This window comes from Leptonychotes weddellii, chromosome 11 (genome assembly GCF_054177405.1).
Source record: "Leptonychotes weddellii isolate Sample4059 chromosome 11, ASM5417740v2, whole genome shotgun sequence".
NCBI lineage: Eukaryota > Metazoa > Chordata > Mammalia > Carnivora > Phocidae > Leptonychotes > Leptonychotes weddellii.
Window position 1 is genome coordinate 83,399,215 of NC_138379.1, and position 18,122 is coordinate 83,417,336.

Sequence of the window (18,122 nt, forward strand, 5' to 3'; positions counted from 1 at the left end):
GGCTTGCCCCCACGGCCACAACCCTGGACCACTCCGCACAGTCATCAGCACCCCCCCGCCTCCCCCAACCCTCCCCGTCTGCATTGTATTTGAACTCGCTTGTCCACCTGCTTCCTTAGCCTTGCTCTGCTTCAGTCCAGAGTGAGTAGCTGGCAAGGGGGTACATCATTTCACCCATAGTTCAGTGTGATACCATCTGCCCTGGACATGAAACCCTGGTCCTTCCCATCAGCTGCTGGAATGCTGCCTTGGCAGTCATTTATCTGCTTACCTCAACCCATAAGCATCTCTTTCTGATTAGGTAACGGGTCGAGGTGTTAGCGTCTAACTCTCATGCTGTCTTCGGCATTCCTTATCGACAGCTTTTTCTTTCTTTCTGTAAGATCCCGGCTCTGTTCTGACTGAGCAGTGGGATTTTTGTCCACACGATTCCTCTTTCGCTAGGAGGTTGTGGGGGAGGCGTGCTGCTCTGGGAAGTTAATTTTCACAGTGGCCAACTGTATTTGCGTCGACCAGGTACACACGCAGGATCTTGAGGCCCGCATTCCTTGAGAGTGTGCTGTCTCCATCTGGGGCTCAAAAGTGCCCCCATCCTCCCGCTTGAACCTCCACCCTCCACTTTCTAGCCCAGAACCTTTGACTTCCGAGCCAGGCCTTTGCCACAAAGCTGACCATAGTTTCCTTCTGGTCATTCGGAGAGTGCTGCTCAGGGAAAACTGGGTCAAACAGTGGATTTGAGGTTTCGAGAGGCACTAGACAGACGTGATTATAAAAGCCAGATCTCCTATGCAGCTTGGCCTGAGGGCCACTGAGAAGCTCCTGTCTCTGACCTAGTATATTTGTAAGAACTTGGATGTATTTGATCCCAGGACCTCACCAGGCTTGGAAAGTAAGCCAGCTAAAGGTAAGTGGAGGTGGAAGCTGTGCAGCTGGAGTTCTCGGAAGGGCAGCAGGCTAGGGCCGCGGCCGGCCTCTGGAGACGGCCTGGAGATGGCGTAATGCGCAGGGCTGCTTGAGCAGCCAGCCACCTTTGCGTTCTGGAACAGCCGTCCCTGGGTGATTTGGTCCGAGCCGCTGAGTCCTCGCCCCTAACCTTCTCTTCCCATGTATTCAGCTCCACCTACAAGGACTCCAGCAGCCTGCACCTCCCCACGGAGCGTTTCTCCCCCGTGCGCCGGTTCTCAGACGGGGCCGCAAGCGTCCAGGCCTTCAAAGCTCACCTGGAGAAGCTGGCAAGCAGCAGTAGCATCAGACAGCTGCAGCAGGTAACGGCGGGGGCGGCAGCCCCTCCGGAGAAGCGCGGGCACGCCGAACGGTAGCGCGTGCAGGAGCGGGCGGGCAAATCGCCGCCCCGTCCCCGTCAAGGTTCAGATCCGTGTAGCTTCCTAACGCTCCTTCCCTACTCCTTGGTACGTACGGCTTTCCCCAGGCTCAAACAGCCCCCACGTCCCCCCCCTCCCCCCGCCCCCGAAGGGCCTGGATTTTCCTCCCGTCTCTGTAATTTTCAGAGAGGGATTCCTGGGCATGGGTTTCGGTGGGAAGCCCCAGGGAAGGTGCTTCTAAGCAGCCTTGGCATTCCTCTCATGAGTCATGGGCGCTGGGTCTTGCTGGAGCCTGCTCGGCGTTGTTGCCACCTGGCATGGTCTGCAGTGGGTATGGGATGAGGCTCCCAGAGGAAGGAAGGGTACCTCCAGGCTTCCGTTAAGGGCCAGTTTCCTTTCTGCCTTCCCGATGACCAGGCTTCAAGCGACAGGTGCTCTGCACACAGATTTCACACCGGACACTTCCACTGGCCCACGGGCCACCCCTGGTGTCTTCCATTCGTTCACCCGGCACGGAATGTGAACGTATTTAGGACACGAATACCTCTATACAGCTGGGTCGGTTGTTCATTAAGGACACTGCTCTTCTCTTGGGGCTCTTCCTGCCCCTGAGACCTTGGGGCAGATCTGCATCTGCTGACGTCCCTGCGTGGGGTGGGCCCGGCTGCGCCCCATCTGTATTCCCTGCTTTCCCTTCAGGAGTGCGAGCAGCTGCAGAAGATGTATGGGGGGCACATTGATGAGCGAGCCCTGGAGAAGACCCAGCAGCAGCATATGCTCTACCAGCAGGAGCAGCACCACCACATTCTCCAGCAGCAGATTCAAGTAGGCCTTCACTCTTTGCTCGCTCCAGCTTGTTTGGAGTTTGCTCTCAGGCTGAGTTGCCTGTGAATTCTGGAGGAGATCACGCAGGGCAGAATGGAGTTATGTTTATGGTTGACTTGTTTGAGTAAAGGTAATCAAACTTTTGGACAAACCACAAAAGCGTAAACTTCAGTCACAGATAGTTCTTTCTGTTTCTTCCCTTCCCGAGAATAGCTCTGATTGATCCTCAAGCTGACAATTATTTTTCTCCTTTCCCCCATATGTTTAGGATTCTATCTGTCCTCCTCAGCCTTCTCCACCTCTTCAGGCTGCATGTGAAAATCAGCCAGCCCTTCTTACCCACCAGCTCCAGAGGTAATGAATCACTGGTCTCACGCCTCAGCCGTTGTCTCTCTAATTGCTGTCCTTGGCCTGCCTCTTATGGGAGGGATTGACTGACTTCAGCATTCATCTTGGAAGAACCTCTGTGAAAAGCAGAGAGATCGGTTTAAATGTTAGCTGCCTCCCTGAAATCCTAACTGTATTCAGTCCCACGCTATTTCCTTTTCTTAGCCCCACAGACAAAGTAATCTGACAGGCATACCGGCCAAGACCCAGGCCCACATGCCCTCTGCCTCTCTTTGTCTGGGAAGTCTGGTAAACTAAGATGTGGATAGGTCTGCGTACACTGTGGTGGGGGATGTACATATGTCTTTCTAGCCTGGAGCCTTATCAAAACTTAAAGAAGAAATCGTTTCTTACACGTTATGTGTAGCGTATGGCTGAGAGTAAGGTCAAGGTTATCCTGTCACCTCAGGAAATTTACTTATTTATCTGGTTTTGTTGTTTTTTAAGGTTAAGGATTCAGCCTTCAAGCCCACCCCCCAACCACCCCAGCAACCATCTCTTCAGACCACCCAGTAATAGTCCTCCCCCCATGAGCAGTGCCATGATCCAGTCTCACGGTGAGTGTGGAGGTTTAGACTGAACCATGATAAGCCACATGGAGAAAGTGAGTCCTAGTCTTGAGTGTTGCAGGTGTGCAATAGTATTTAAGGGTATAGGCTATCGAGCCCGGCAGCCTTGGTTTGAATCTTGGTCCCACCAACACCTTAGCTGTGCCACCGCAGGTAAGTTACTTAACTTCTGCGTGCCTTAGCCTCTTCAAATGTAAAAGAGGGATAATAAGAGTATTTAATGAATAAACACATGAAAAACACTTAGATGATAGTTCTCAATAAAGGGTAACTATTACAATCATTTTCAATAAAACCCCCGCCGACCCTACCAAATAAAAAAAGCTGCTACCAGAACCTCCCTTACCGTCATGCCTCTAGTTGGTTCTCCATCATGTGGGGTCCTCTCTTGTGGGTGTTTGGGAGGAGGTTGAGATGAGTATACCCGAATTGGTATGGGTCTTTAGAGACCAGTGAGTTGAGGATTTAGTATTCCCCAAACTGGTAATCTCTTAAGTAACGCCACACAATCTAGAGCCCCTGAAGAGTCTGCATTGGCCTCTAGGCCCTTCCTCCTCCATGTGGGGTTCCCTGACTAACGGTATCAGCAGGAAAAGTAGAGTCTCGGGTCCCACCCCAGACATGCTGAATCACAGTCTGCATTTCAGCAAGATCCCTGGGCCATTCGTATGTCCGTTTGAGTTTGCTAAGCTCTGCCCTAGATCAGAGCTACTCAAAGAATACCCCAGGACCACCTTTCAGAGCCACTTACTGAAAATACAAATTCTTGGGGCCCCACCTGGGCCCCACCCAGAATCCTGCGGGTAGGACCCAGAAGTCTGTGTTTTAACAAGTTCTCCACACGCTGCCGTTTGCGAAGCGCTGATCTAGACGGTGTCCAGTGTGAGTGTCCTCGCCATTTCCTCCTGCTTCCAGCCGGCAGGTGACCCGGGCATCGGGTCACGCTGGGTTTCCTCTCTCTCCAGGCGCCGCCTCGCCCTCCCAGTTTCCAGGCTTACCGTCCCGAGGCGCAGTCTTCCAGCAGCAGCCCGAGAACTGCTCCCCTCCTCCCAGCGTGGCCCTAACCTGCCTGGGCCTCCAGCAGCCTCCGCAGTCACAGCAGGTGACCATCCAAGTACAGGAGCCCGTTGACATGCTCAGCAGTATGCCAGGGACAGCTGCAGGCTCTGCCGGGCGAGGCCTCTCCATCAGCCCCAGTGCCAGTCAGATTCAGATGCAGCACCGTACCAGCCTGATGGCCACCTTCAGCTACGGGCACCGCCCCTTGTCCAAGCAGCTGAGTGCCGACAGCGCAGAGGCCCACAGGTAAGGCTGTGGGCAGGCACCGGCCGTCTGTCCAGGTGATCCGGGAGGGAGGAAGCCCCTTAGCAGGGCGAGAGAGGAGAAGGGGAGGAGAGTGAGTCTGGCTGGGCTGTGCTCGTCTCACCCTTTCCAAAATCAGGGGGGTGGGTGTGGGATGAACTTGAACCCTGTTTATTGAGCCAGGATCAAAGTGCTAATAATGAGACAGAGAAGGAAAATGACAGAGCTACCTTCCTATTTGTCTCCAAAGAAGAAAATGGCCTATTAGAGGAATTTCTAAAAATGCCAGACCCCTTGTCTATTTTTTTAGGATTCTTTCCCTCTGTCACTTTTATTCTAAGAGCTTGGTGCTTCTTAGTAGCTCAGAGATGCTGTAAAATAGGCCAAGTCCCTCTCTTGAAGCTGGAGCTGGAGCTGTCCCCCCACACGGTGCCCCGTGACCCCTGGAGGTGACCGGAGAAGCGAATGCGAGGACGAGTCGGGATGCTGCGTGCATCCCCATCTTCCCTGTCACACCGCACTTCCCTGTCCCGGGGAGGGGGGGCTCCCTACTGAGGAAGAGGAGTAGCTGTTCCCCAGGGGACTCTAGCGCACTTGTCACGCGGATGCCTGGTACTCACTCCCTTTTGTGTCTGCAGCTCGAACGGGAATCGGTTCTCCCCTGCTAACTACGACCAGGCGCACTTACACCCCCATCTGTTTTCGGACCCGTCCCGGGGTTCCCCCAGCAGCTACAGCCCTTCAACAGGAGTGGGGTTCCCTCCAACCCAAGCCCTGAAAGTCCCTCCACTTGACCAATTCCCCACCTTCCCTCCCAGCGCCCATCAGCAGCCAGCGCACTATGCGGCGTCGGCCCTGCAGCAGGCCCTGCTGTCCCCCACGCCGCCAGACTATACGAGACACCAGCAGGTGCCGCACATCCTCCAGGGACTGCTCTCCCCCCGGCACTCGCTCAGCGGCCACTCGGACATCCGGCTGCCCCCGGCGGAGTTCGCGCAGCTCGTGAAGAGGCAGCGTCAGCAGCAGGACTACCACGACCTGTTCCGGCACATGAACCAGGGGGACGCGGGGAGCCTGGCTCCCGGTCTCGGGGGACAGACCTTGACAGAGCGCCAGGCTTTACCGTATCAGAATGCTGACTCGTATCACCACCACCACACCAGCCCCCAGCATCTCCTACAGATCAGGGCCCAGGAATGCCTGTCGCAGGCCGCGCCCCCCAGCCCCGCGCACGGGTACGCCCAGCAGCCGGCCCTCCTGCGCTCGGAGAGCATGGAAGAGGAGTGCTCCTGTGAGGCAGCCAAGGACAGCTTCCCGGACAGGAAGAGCTCAAACACAGTGGCCAAAGGTTGCCGTGACAGCCCCCTGCTCTTGAGTACTGGTGGACCCGGGGACCCCGAGTCTTTACTGGGAACTGTGAGCCACACACAGGAGTTGGGGATGCATCCCTACCGACATCAGTCAACTGCTGCATTCAGTAGAAACAAGGTGTCCAGCCAAGGTAAGAGCCCCTTCGGGGTAAGCGTCCCGGGCCAGTCTGCCCGAATTCACGTAACTCAGGGATGGTGTCTTTTTCCAGTCAGGGCTCTGTGTTCCTAAGAGAAAAAGAATTCCTGAGAAGACCTGCAGGACCTTATGGGGGAGAAGGATGTGGGGAACGGGTACTGGTCCTTAAGGGGACTGCTTTCAAAATAAAAAGATAGCGATAGGAAATTAGCGCTTACATAATCCAGTCAGTAAAGATAGTTCCCATTTCTCCTATTCGTACCATGGTTCCTTGGAAACCAGAATTTCCTGTCATCAAAATAGCCCACTTTAACTTCTGCAGTAGAACAAAATCAGCCAGTGCTAAGGAAATACGGCTTTGTGTAAATGGTGTTGGACCAAGGGTCAAAAACGCCCCTCGATTCCAGACTCGCCTCTATCACGAATGCTGTAACCTTGTCACTTAAACCCCAGGTTCTTAAGTTCTCCTCTGTGAAAAATGGGCAGGAGGAATAATGATGCTTTGCAGAGTACTTGGGAAGATAAAAACATGCACGTATGTGCCGTGTTTCACATAATGCGTGCGCGCACGCACATGTGAGGCTGAGAGAAGCACACGCTACTCAGCAAGGATGATGGAAATGTGAGGCATTATTATTACTCTGCTCCTCTCATTAACAAGCTAAGTACAGAATATCCCAGCGTCATAAGGGATCCCCGGTGTTTTCCTGCATCACTTTGTATAATGCATGAGTACGTTCATTTCCATCCTGAAGGAGATTAGGATTACCAGCAGTCAGTTATACTCCGAAAATCTTCTTCCATCGTCATCCTAGCATTCATCCGAGGCAAAAGCTGCACTGACATCCATCCCATCACCATAGATCACAGAAAATGAGCCTATCCAGAAAATAAACCGTCTTGAAACCGAGCATATCTTCCATCCTCCCCCTCTTGGAGCTACCTGCATCTCCTGGCCTGTCCTTTGAGGTCAACACACAAACTCCTGGGGAGTTAGGTCCTATGGAACAGAGCAGGACAGAGGCCTTGCTCTGAATCAGTTTATGAAGAAGACTTGGTGCTTTCCGGTTGTGCTTAGTAATGCACGGCCAGGGAGGGACATGTGCTTGCCTAAAACAGTTTAGAATCCTGGGTTTTTGAGCAAATGGGTGCCATTCGGCTCAGAGGCCTGCACCAGTCAGACAGACTGTGTTCGCCTGTGGCTGCTGTATTTGTAGGTGGGCGTAGGATGGTGGGAGATTTCAGAACCAGGTCATATGTGGAATGGCTGACAGACCTGGCAATGTTTAGGCTTGGGAGGAAAAAAGAAACTAAGGAGAACCATCATAACCACGTGGAACAAGGGATTAGAATTTTTGGAGTCCGTATTATGGGCCAGGACCAAGATCAGGATAGAAGTGTCAGCAAATGTCAACTCCTGTGGAAGACCTTCGTAAGAACTTTCTAGAATAAGCTGCTTCAGCAGCCTGGGAGCTTTCTGTCACTGGGAGTGTTCCAGCAGAGGCAGGATGATAGTATCAGGGATACTGAGGAAAAGCTTCGTGCGTGAATGAAAGCTTTTCACCAGATTAGCATATTGTAGTTGGTGTAAAAAGGAGGAGAATGGTGAACATCTCTCCAGGGCTTTCCATGTGCCAGACACCCACTGCTATTCACATACAAGTTCATTTAATCCTCACAGCAACCCTATAAGGCAGTTAACTCTTCCTGTCCCCATTTCACCAGTGAGACAAACGAGACACAGATTAAGTAATTTGCCCCCAAGGTCAGCAGCTGTTAAGTGGCACGTGAGCCCAGGAGTTATCCCGTTCCCTGCAGGAGATGCTGACTAAGCACGTCCCAGGTGTGCAAGGCAGTGAGGACTGAGCAGAGCCAGAGCAAACAGCGTCCACTCCCCGCTCCCCCCGCCGCCCCGTCCTGGAATGCCATGTATGGAAACACCTTTTGAAATGTTTTTCTTCAAAAATTCTCATTTCTGCCCAGTTTTCCCTCCTGTGTGACTCCTATGTACAGAAAGGCTGGGGGGCTTGAATTCGCCTGTGTCCCATAATTGTCCGAGGAACACCCCCCCCGCCCCCAGCAGGCTTGCTCGTCTCCTTGGTGCCTACGGTGAGGCAGACTGTAGTCGGCTCGTACGGGTGCTGCGGGGGCACCAGAGGGGGGAGAGAGAGTTCTCAGTCAGAAGAATAGCACAGGTTTCCAGCAAGAAGCGCATTTGAGTCGGGTCTTGGTGGACGAAGAGGAATTGGCCATTTGGCTGTAAGGGAGAAGCCAGGGGAAAGACCAGCAGGCGGGGTGCCTCGGTGGTGTTCTGGGGGGAAAGCAAGCAGGTTTGATGGGTTTGAAGTGTAGTGCACATGAAGGAAGGAGTAGAAGCTAAGGACAGGGGTTTCCTTTTTTTTTTTTCCCCCCACTGTAAAATGCTCATTTATTAAAGTCTAAGACAATTATATGTTCTATAAGAGTATGCAGCATGTTCTTATTTTAGATGCAGCCATAAAGGGAGCACAGCTCTTAAATGCAAACAGGAATTGTATCTGATAATTAATAGAACCAAAGTCCACAGCAGCAGTAAAAATTAAATTGGCCTTAAATCCCATTTTATAGATTGTTTCTATGTGGGCAGAGGTTTTCAAAGATCCAGAGTATGATCTAGATCCAGCTGCCTTGTGCCACAGGAAGTCCTAAGGCCTTCCCTTCTGGCCAGAGCTTCACGGTTCTGTGGTTCTTTTGACAGATCTCCCCTACTTCTTCTTCTCCTGGCTGAGTTACTCTCATTACTTCTGTCCTCCCTCTCCCTTCTCCCTACCTTGTCCCGTTCACCACCATCACCACCCTTATCCCCTCCAGACATCTCTTCTGGTCTCTGGAAGAATCAAGCAATAAGTATCTCCCTAAAGCTTTTAGCTCAGGACTACCCTGTGCCTGGTTCCCGGCTTTGCCAGTACCTTCCCCTCCGAAAGTCCTTTACTTCTTGAACCTTCTTTTCCTGACCTTTGATAACGAGCTTTTCTAGAAATTGTAATCTTAGCTCCTGCCCTGCTTGCTAATACATTGTAGAGATGATTCTTCCTTCTTTCTACCCAGTTGACTCTAAACTTACTCTTTTTAAAAATTTATTTATTTTTATTTAATTTCAATTAACATATGTTATTGGTTTCAGAGGTAGCGGTCAGTGATTCATCAGTCTTCTGTAACACCCAGTGCTCATTACATCACGTGCCCTCCTTAATGTCCATCACCCAGTTACCCCATCCCCCACCCCTCTCCCCTCCAGCAACCCTCAGTTTTTTGTTGTTGTTGTTTTTTATAAAGATTTGTTTATTTGACACAGAGAGAGAGCACAAGCAGGGGGAGCGGCAGGCAGAGGGAGAAGCAGCCTCCCGCAGAGCAGGGAGCCCGATGCGGGGCTCGATCCCAGAACCCCGGGATCACGACCCGAGCCGAAGGCAGATGCCCAACCGACTGAGCCATCCAGGATCCCCCAGCAACCCTTAGTTTTAAACTTTCTCTTTAACTTAGCCACAGAGGATGCCTTTTCTTGCTTGAATACTATTCGTCTTGTCTCCTTCTAACATCTGTTCCTATTCTGTGACTCTTGAAGCCATCTCCAATTGTCTTTAATGAATAAAGCCACAAGTTGATTACTGTGATTTTATGACCCGGTATAGTGAGATAAAGCAGTAGGGAAACGACTGGCCTCGGGGAGCCCCATGCTGCTCAAGAGTTCTAGTCACCTGCGGGCGTGGACATCTGTGTGTTTAAAATGACGTCTTCCAGGGCGCCTGGGTGGCTCAGTCGTTAAGCGTCTGCCTTCGGCTCAGGTCATGATCCCAGGGTCCTGGGATCGAGTCCCGCATCGGGCTCCCTGCTCGGCAAGAAGCCTGCTTCTCCCTCTCCCATTCCCCCTGCTTGTGTTCCTGCTCTCGCTGTCTCTCTCTCCGTCAAATAAATAAATAAAATCTTTAAAAAAAAAAAATGACGTCTTCCTCTGAGGTGTCCCATTGTCCTTACCTTAGACGACACGAGCTTCCTCCAGGACCGTGGGCCTGGCACATCACGTCTCCTCTCTTTCCTCATCTGTGTAACGGGGGACGTTAAGCTAAATGCCCCCAAAGAGAAGGAGGATGGGATTCATGTCTGCAGTACTTCTGCTCCATGCCTGAGGCTCTCAGCTCGGTTACTCCTTTCTTTTCCACAGCCACCCTGGTTGTATATATGTATGTTACAATCCCTTTTACGGTAGAAACCATGGCTCCACCATCTTTTCCCGCTTTAACCTGACATGATTCTGTTCTTTAATCACAGACCTGTACCTCTGAAACAAATAATACATTTTATGTTAAAAGAAAAGAAGAAAGTAGTAGGAAGGGAAAAATGAAGGGGGGGAATTCGGAGGGGGAGACGAGCCCTGAGAGACTATGGACTCTGAGAAACAAACTGAGGGTTCTAGAGGGGAGGGGGGTGGGGGGATGGGTTAGCCTGGTGATGGGTATTGAGGAGGGCACGTTCTGCATGGAGCACTGGGTGTTATGCGCAAACAATGAATCATGGAACACTTCATCTAAAACTAATGATGTAATGTAGGGGATTAACATAAGAATAAAAAAAACCAACTTGCGTGCTCATAGTGTTACCCTACCAAAGAGCCACCAGATAATTGGCTGTCACTTTTGCCAACAGGGGTTCTAATGCTAGGCCCCTCTCCCCCCTCCCCCCCCCCCATTGCAGGCCAGTGCGGGAGGCTCATGCTTGTTTATCTCTTTGGCCAGAAAGGAATGCCCGCTGTCCTTGAATGACCCCTCCATCTCTGTGTGGTGACACACTAGTCCCAAGACCCTTCACCTGTTATTCCCATGACAGCAAATTCAGCAGTTTACTGAAGGACTGGGTTGCACAAGATGGTCTTGTAGGAGCTGTGGGGAGTGCAGGGATGGAAAGACAAAGAACCTGCCCTCAGGGGGCTTACACTCTGCTGGGGAAAGGAAGACAAGCTCATAAACAGCATTAGCCTGAAGTGCTAAAGAATGAGTGCTGGAAGAGGTGTAATTATTAAGGAATAGAGCTAGTGAGATCCTCCTAAAATTTCGTAAGGCTAGAGGAACAGGGATCAGTGGTGACAGTCCGCTGTAGTCCTGTTTCCTTTGTGGCCACCTGCTACCAGTCAGTGCGGGGCCAGGCCCTGCCGGGGCGCCGAGCTCACAACATGCCAGAGCGTGTCTCGAGTGTGGCAAGCTCCCGGCACTGTCCATGCCCCATGCTGCCTGCGATCGCCCTTGTCTGCCACTCCGGAACGAGAAAGAAGGTTTATCTCCCTTCCGTGCTGTTGGTACACTTGATTTTTTTTTTTTTTTTTTTTTACTTTGCAAATAAATAAGTACAACAACATAATGGGTTTACACAGTGAGATTATCAACTGAACTCCCAAAGAAACCACATCCTCCACCCGCCCCCCCCAAGCTTCATCAGCTTCAGCAATATTTGTGGACTCAGGCCTCACAGAGGGGTGAAACAATGACAGGACAGGAGGGTTCACCCCTCAGAACTTTTGGGAGGAATAGGCACACATGGCATTTCTGCTCTCCTTTTCTCTTAGAGCCCAGTAAATGAGTAAGGGCGAGTCAACATTGACAGATTCAATAGAGAGTTGTGCAAGCCGCCCCCAGAGTCCCCAGGGCAGGGGGGCAGCGTGCACGGGGCCCTCTGGGGATGTGCCCCCCGCGTGATCGCATGGCCGCCCCCGCACTCTCTCCGCCTGACTTTGGTCAGTACCCGAGAACGCTGCTCTCGGACGTCCTCTCTCCCCCGTTATTTCTGTCGCCTTCGGTGAGCGTCACCGTTCCTCTAGCTGCTCATGAGGCAGAAGGGACCACAGCCTGGAGCTTGGATTTCCTGTCCCTCGGTCAGTAGGTCAGTCGCCTGACCTGCCCCCCCCCCCCCCCGCACACCCCTCCCACGGGTCGGCAGGTCTCTGTGGCGTGTCACAAAGGACTGGAGACTCAGGACGCAGCATTCTTATTAAAAAGGACACTTGACTCGTGTAATCCCTCACAGCTTGTTCAAGAGCTTTTCACCTGTGGTGTCTTTGGAGCCCGCCAACAACCCTCATTTTTCAGATACAGGGAAATCGCTGAGATTACGAGTGGGAGCCAGGCTCGTGCACTGTCGGGGATGGAGCTGGACCCCGACGTCGAGTGTTCTGATTCCCGGGCTTACCTTCTTCCCGGCAGGCCTCCGGGCATCCCATTCTGCACCGCGCACGCCTGTCTGCCAAGCCGAAGGTGCCAGTCCTGCCGGCGCTTTGGCCTGTGCATTATACGGAAGCTTTGTCGCCTGACTCCTGTTAATCTGTTTTCATCTGGTTTTTAACTTGCATTTGTCTCTCCTAAACCAGAGGAAATTCAACCAATCTCCTAAACCAATCTCTGAAAGTTGAAGTGTCTGTAACTCCTTTGTTCCCGTATATATGGACAAATTGTCCCCACAATTCTGGAAGCAGGGTTTCCTGTTTGTGTCTGCCAGCTGGCTCAGTATGCCCTGTGCCCTCAGAACCACCACCTCCGGAATGAGTGTAATAAGTGACCCCAGTCTCGGCTGAGCTCTCACAGTGCACCGAGCGCTTTGGGACCTGTGGGGTGAGTCCCGCTTTACCGACACACTGAGACCCAGGGAGGCCCGGCGGCTTGCCCGACGTCCCACTCCTCGGGAGTCCTGGGGAAGCCGGGATTCAAGCCCACGCCTCCCCGACCCCAGAGCTTGTGCTCCTGAGCTCTAGGCTGGGGAGTCCGGAAGGCTCGCTGCACGGTTTCCCAAGCAATCGCTGCCCCCCCCATGAGGCCTAGGAAGAGCGCAGCCTTCCTGGCAGCAGGGCCCAGGCGAGGGTGGGTGTTTGGGTTCGGGGAAACGCCATTCTCAGGAATAAAAAGAAGTTCAAGAGAAGAGAGGGAAAGGTGACTATAAACTCTCGAAGAGGTTGGAAGGAGCTCACTATCAAGATCGGGATCCTGTACATTTCGGAAGCTTTGCTGTCGCCTCATGTTTGAGGAACTCTCTACACGGGGGAGCTCTCGTGTCGTGCTGGGCAGAGCAGGCAGGTGCAGCGGATGAGGTTGGCGTCCAGCAGGAAAGAACCCCAGGGAGGTGAGCGGATGGTGTGAGCCGCAGGGAGGAGAAGATAGGCACTAGGAAATACCTCGAAGAAGCAAGCTGCTGCTGTTTGTGTCGCTTCCCGGCAGGGCAGACCGCAGAGCCCGGGCCACACTGCACCCTGCCTGCGGCTTTCGGTGGTCGTGGGCCGAGCGCCAGAGCTGTGCCCGCGGAGGGGCCCCAGGCAGCCGGGCTCAGATGAGTGAGGACTGGCCCACACGGCGAGGCCCGGCGGAGGCTTTCCTTGCTCGTCCCCTCTCTTCTGGCTTTGAGCTTTCACTAGCAAAAGAACTGGCTTCTGGCTGTTTCTTTGACCTCTTCGCTCAGAGAACTTCCAAAAGATTTCTCACTTGCCTTCCTGCACCTTTGGCAGCTGGGAAGCCTCCCTCCTCCTCTCGTTCTCCAGAATATGCTGCATTACCAGCCACATGCATGTCAGTCGGCTCCCCTCCCAGCCCGTCCTCCCTCAGCCCCCGAGCCAGGCCTGACCTCGATTGTTGTAGGAGACCTTTTGAATATGGAGACCTGAAACCCTTTACCCAACACTCACGCGGTACATTTTACTTTCATTATTCAAATAAACATTGGAATGGCATGGTGAGCATTATTGACAACTTTTTAAAAACCTGGTCTCGCCAAGGTAGAGTTCATCAGAAGATAAGCCCAGTGGTTGCCAAGGAGCTTTGACTGAAAAAAATCAAGCAAGCAAACAAAACGTATGTTCGAGTGCCAGGCTCTTAAGGACTGGAGCCAAAAGTGCTACCGGGAGGGTCCTGTCAACTTAGGTGTGGCCCTGGTATTCTTCTTGACCACCTTGGTCAAGAGGAAGTATTCAGTCCTCTCAAACTCTCTTTGCTCCAAAATCCAGTCTGCAGGGTACATGACTCTGACAGGACACCAACCCAAATAAAGAGAGCATTTATTAATATCCGTTAAAGAGCTAAGTATTACATACCTACTGGGGGTAGACAGTGTTCTGGAACACTGAGGGCTCACAGACATGCATAAGATACAATTCTTGTTCTCAGAGAACAGGCTAATATGAACAGCTAAAGCAAATACACAGTTGAAGATGGTGTCAGGAATAATGTTAGAGTAATGAAGTTTTATAAAGTTTTCTGGCACTTGAAGCAAAAATCTTTTTCTGTTTGAAAGGGAAAGTTTCATCAAGATGTTAACATTTGAGACGGACCTAGGAGGATGAGTTGATTTGGATTGGCTGGAACGGAAGGAGAAGCAAGCATTTCCAGGGAGAGAGAGCAGGGAGGCTACCTGCTTGGGATCCTGAGTGGGTGGGGAAGAATCAAGTGCTCCCATTTGACTAGAGGGTAGCATGTAGGGGAGAAGGAGTGTGAGGTACTCCCTGGAAAGTGGGCTGGGACAGCGCTGTGAAAAGTGGGCTACTCTGTGAAAAGATGGATCTTTGTAGAGTGGCGGTCCGGGGATGGTGAGGAGGGAGGGTTAGTAACCCAGGCAAGAGGAGGAAGCAGTGAGATTGGCAAGGGAGGGACTCAAGTGACCAACATTGCAGCGGTAGATTCGTTAGGCTTGAGGTGATGTGGAACCAGGAGGAAGGAGTCAGTGGGGGACCCATGAGCTCACATCAGGAAGATTAGGAAAATAGGCACCGAGATAAGACTTACGTCTGAAAGAGGACCGGGGGTGGGAGGTGTTGATGAGTTTGGAGCTGGGCATGGTTAAGTGTTAGATGTCGGTTAGCTCTCCAAGGAAAGGTAGCTAGTAAATAGTTGGAATTACAGATGTGGAGCTTATTAAAAGAGCATTTCAGTAATTCTTTACCTAGAGGCAATATAGTTGAAGCCATGAAAATAGGTGATATTACCAAAGTAAGTGTGAGGAGAGAGAGGAGGGCAAGGTAGAAATATAAACTGTGGAGGAGCCATGGAAGCAGCTGGGGACAGCAGTTCAAAACGTGGAAGAGGGGCCCGGGCTGGTGCACTGAGGTGGAAGCCAGGGAAGGAGAGAGAAGGTGTCCATGGAATAGAGGCCATTCTCCCGGGATAGAGGTTCCTGCAAGCTCCAAGGAAGATTCTTATGTGCATGTAGGTTTGGGAAACACAGCACTGTCAAATCGACAGAGGAATGAAGGAAAAAGAAAAGGTTCAATGTGATCCAGCCAACTGCCATTGTATGGAATTTTTCTCGGGAGGGTTTATGATCCCTCCATAAAGAGGCTCATAGCTGCCATAGGACTTGGGGTTGGCACCCGGGTCCAGGCTCCTCTAAGCACCATCACTAGCCGGCTGAGGAATTGCAGATCGTGCCCATGTGGTCCTCACCATTGCTCGTTGCCTCTGGCAAGACATTTCTTTGATGGGAGTTGACATGTTGGGAGAAGCTCGAGATCTGCTGACCCTCTTTTGCTCTGTCTCCTCAGAGTCTGTCATAGGGAGCTGCATGGATAGAAGTTCTCCAGGAGAAGTAATGGAGCTACCTGATCACAATGGACTTGGGTACCCAACACGCCCCTCTGTCAGTGAGCACCACAGGCCCCGGACCCTCCAGAGACACCACACGATCCAGAACAGTGATGATGCTTATGTATGTTGGCCCCCTCCAGCTTCTCAGAAGTGGGATCCTACCAGTCCCACCTTGACAACAGAACTTAGCAGTGGGGGGTCACATCTGCCCTTCTGTTTTTCTCAGCCAGAGTCCAGCACCTCTGGGAACTATGCAAGCATGTCTTTGAATCAGCCTCACAGACTAGTCGAATCTGCGCTCCCAACTTTAGACTGAGGAATCAAGAGTAGTTGCTCTCTGTTCCTTCTGGGCTGAGTTCTTGAACTTCTCCCCAAACGATCTAAGCTCCAGCCCAAGCAGATGAACCCCTAGGCTCTTGGTTAGTTTTCTGACAGCTCCACTGAACTTATTCAGATAAAGGGAACTAATCTAGCTCCGGAAACCTTTGCTTTCCTAGGGCAGCACTGTCTAATACAGTAGCAGCTAGCCACAGGTGGCCCGCCAGATTTACGTGTATTTAAAATGAAATAAAATTGAAAAAAATTTAGTTCTTCAGGCACACTAGTCACACTTACAAGTGCTCGGTAGCCACTTGGGACTGGTGGCTCTGTGCAGGACGGGGCTGATGTGGAGCGCTGTCCTAAGACCAAGTCCTCGGGCACTGGGGATAGGTCAGAAACCTGGTTTTGGAAGGCCATGCCATTGCCAAGGGCATGTGACCACCAGCTGAGGTTTGCCGTGTCCTCCCCCACCCACTCCCACCCCACGGGGGAAGGTGAGGCAGCTTCCTGCGCTGTCACCCCTTCAGCCTCCCCGTTTGGATGGCACCGCGGAGGAAGGGAGTCTGGGTGGTCCAGCCTGGGAGGGGTGCCTGAGGCTGCCCTTTGCCTGCGCTCTATTCGAGGGAACCGCTGTCTTTGGGGGTCACCCGAGAGTGGCACGTTCTCTGGTATCCTGACTTCTTTTCCTAATTGTTTTCTGCAGGTGCAGCTGGATAACTTACCGGGAATGAGTCTCGTGGCTGGGAAAGCACTCAGTTCTGCCCGGATGTCGGACGCGGTTCTCAGTCAGTCCTCGCTCATGGGGAGCCAGCAGTTTCAAGATGGGGAAAATGAGGGTAAGGGGCCTTATGCATGGGGCGCCCCTCCCCCTCTTCACTAGTGACTCTTCTCCTCTTCTGTAGAAAGGGTTCACGGGAAGATGGGAAGCCAGAGCTTCCCCAAGGGGTCTGGACCCAAAGCCCTTCCCACTTCTCTGCATCGAGAATGAGCGCACAAAGTATCTTCTGGTTGAGTGCAGGGGTATCACATCTGTCTTTGTAATGCTTCGATAAGATACTGCTTTAATAACTATTTTTCTAGTTCTCATTAGAGGGCATTGTGTTGTAAGGGACTGTGTCTCCCTCTCCTTGGCACCAGTAAAGGGAGGGTATCATAACAGATACAAAGCATAGGCTCTTTGGAATGGACAGGTCTGCAAGAAATCCTCAGTTTGCCCTTTACAGGCTCCACGGACGAGGCACTTCACCTTTCTGAGGTGAAGTGGCATGACTCCAGCCAGGCTGGTCAGTGTACCTGTTTTCTACCACCGGCCTCTGATCGTGGCCAGACGATGTGGCCAGCCAAATTGGCCTGGGAGGACCCTCCCATAAAGTGGCAGAAACCATAGAGCCTAGATTTTAGATGGTGCTGTGAGCCTTAATTGGCTCAGTGGGTTTAAAGTGCTTAGAACATCGCCTGAGCCTACTAGCGGTAGGATTACCAGCTCCCTTCAAGAGGTAAATCTTCCTGCAGGAGCAGTTCTGTCTGCTTCCACACTACAGGGGTTGACAGTGCCTGAGGTGGGAGATAGTAAAGGAACGGGGCAAAGTGGAACCCGGCGAGACTACGGGAAGAATCCTGGCTCAGCCCACAGCCACTGACCACACGGAGGGCCCGCTGTGAGCTAGAATTCAGGCCTGGGAGTCCAGCTCCAGGGGGCTCCGATTTCTCTTCCTCCTCTCTCCCCCTTGCCCACCTCCCACCTCCACCCCCCGGCTCCCTGCAAATCTCACGTGTTCTTTCTGGTCTTGCAGAATGCAGGGAGAGTCTAGTCGGTCACGAGCACCCAGACCTGACTGATGGCAGCCAGCATTTAAACTCCTCTTGCTACCCATCCACGTGCATTACAGACATCCTGCTCACCTACAAGCACCCCGAGGTCCCCTTCAGCATGGAACAGGCAGGCGTGTAACAGCAAACGGAGAGTGAGTATCGCCCGCCAGGGCCGACCCAGCCCTTGGGCCCAGTGCCAGCGCCTGATCTGTCCGGGGCTTCCTTTTGTGCGGCGTAGCCCGCGAACTTGACGGCACCACTACCCCCAACCCCTTGGTCTTCGCCTCTTCCTGTCCTGTCAGACGAAGCTGTGCAGCTGTTCCGGGGAGCGGGTAGGGCGCATACAGAATGCATGCTGGCCATAGTCCCTTGGTTTATTACGGGGCAAAGACACACGTTGAGGGTGCCGTGGAAACATAGAAACAGGAAGTGAGCTGGGGCTTCGGAGGACAGGGGACCTCTGGCCGCCGTAATAAGGAGAAGACAGTCCT

General features: G+C 52.4%; 1 protein-coding gene across 5 annotated transcripts in view; it reads left to right on the plus strand.

Annotated features, from left to right (window-relative positions):
• SIK3 (SIK family kinase 3) overlaps positions 1–18,122 on the plus strand; it is a 245,508-nt gene that overhangs the window by 224,889 nt on the left and 2,497 nt on the right. For 3 of the 5 annotated variants that reach the window (XM_081799398.1, XM_081799399.1, XM_081799403.1), the window contains 9 exons: positions 1,115–1,265; positions 2,022–2,147; positions 2,416–2,501; positions 2,982–3,091; positions 4,069–4,408; positions 5,044–5,906; positions 15,456–15,619; positions 16,523–16,655; positions 17,613–17,783. In XM_081799398.1, the coding sequence (XP_081655524.1) occupies positions 1,115–1,265; positions 2,022–2,147; positions 2,416–2,501; positions 2,982–3,091; positions 4,069–4,408; positions 5,044–5,906; positions 15,456–15,619; positions 16,523–16,655; positions 17,613–17,770 (2,131 nt within the window). In that variant the 3' untranslated portion in view covers positions 17,771–17,783. The remainder of the gene's footprint in view (positions 1–1,114; positions 1,266–2,021; positions 2,148–2,415; positions 2,502–2,981; positions 3,092–4,068; positions 4,409–5,043; positions 5,907–15,455; positions 15,620–16,522; positions 16,656–17,612; positions 17,784–18,122) is intronic. The other 2 variants (XM_081799400.1, XM_081799401.1) reach the window with 1 other exon arrangement.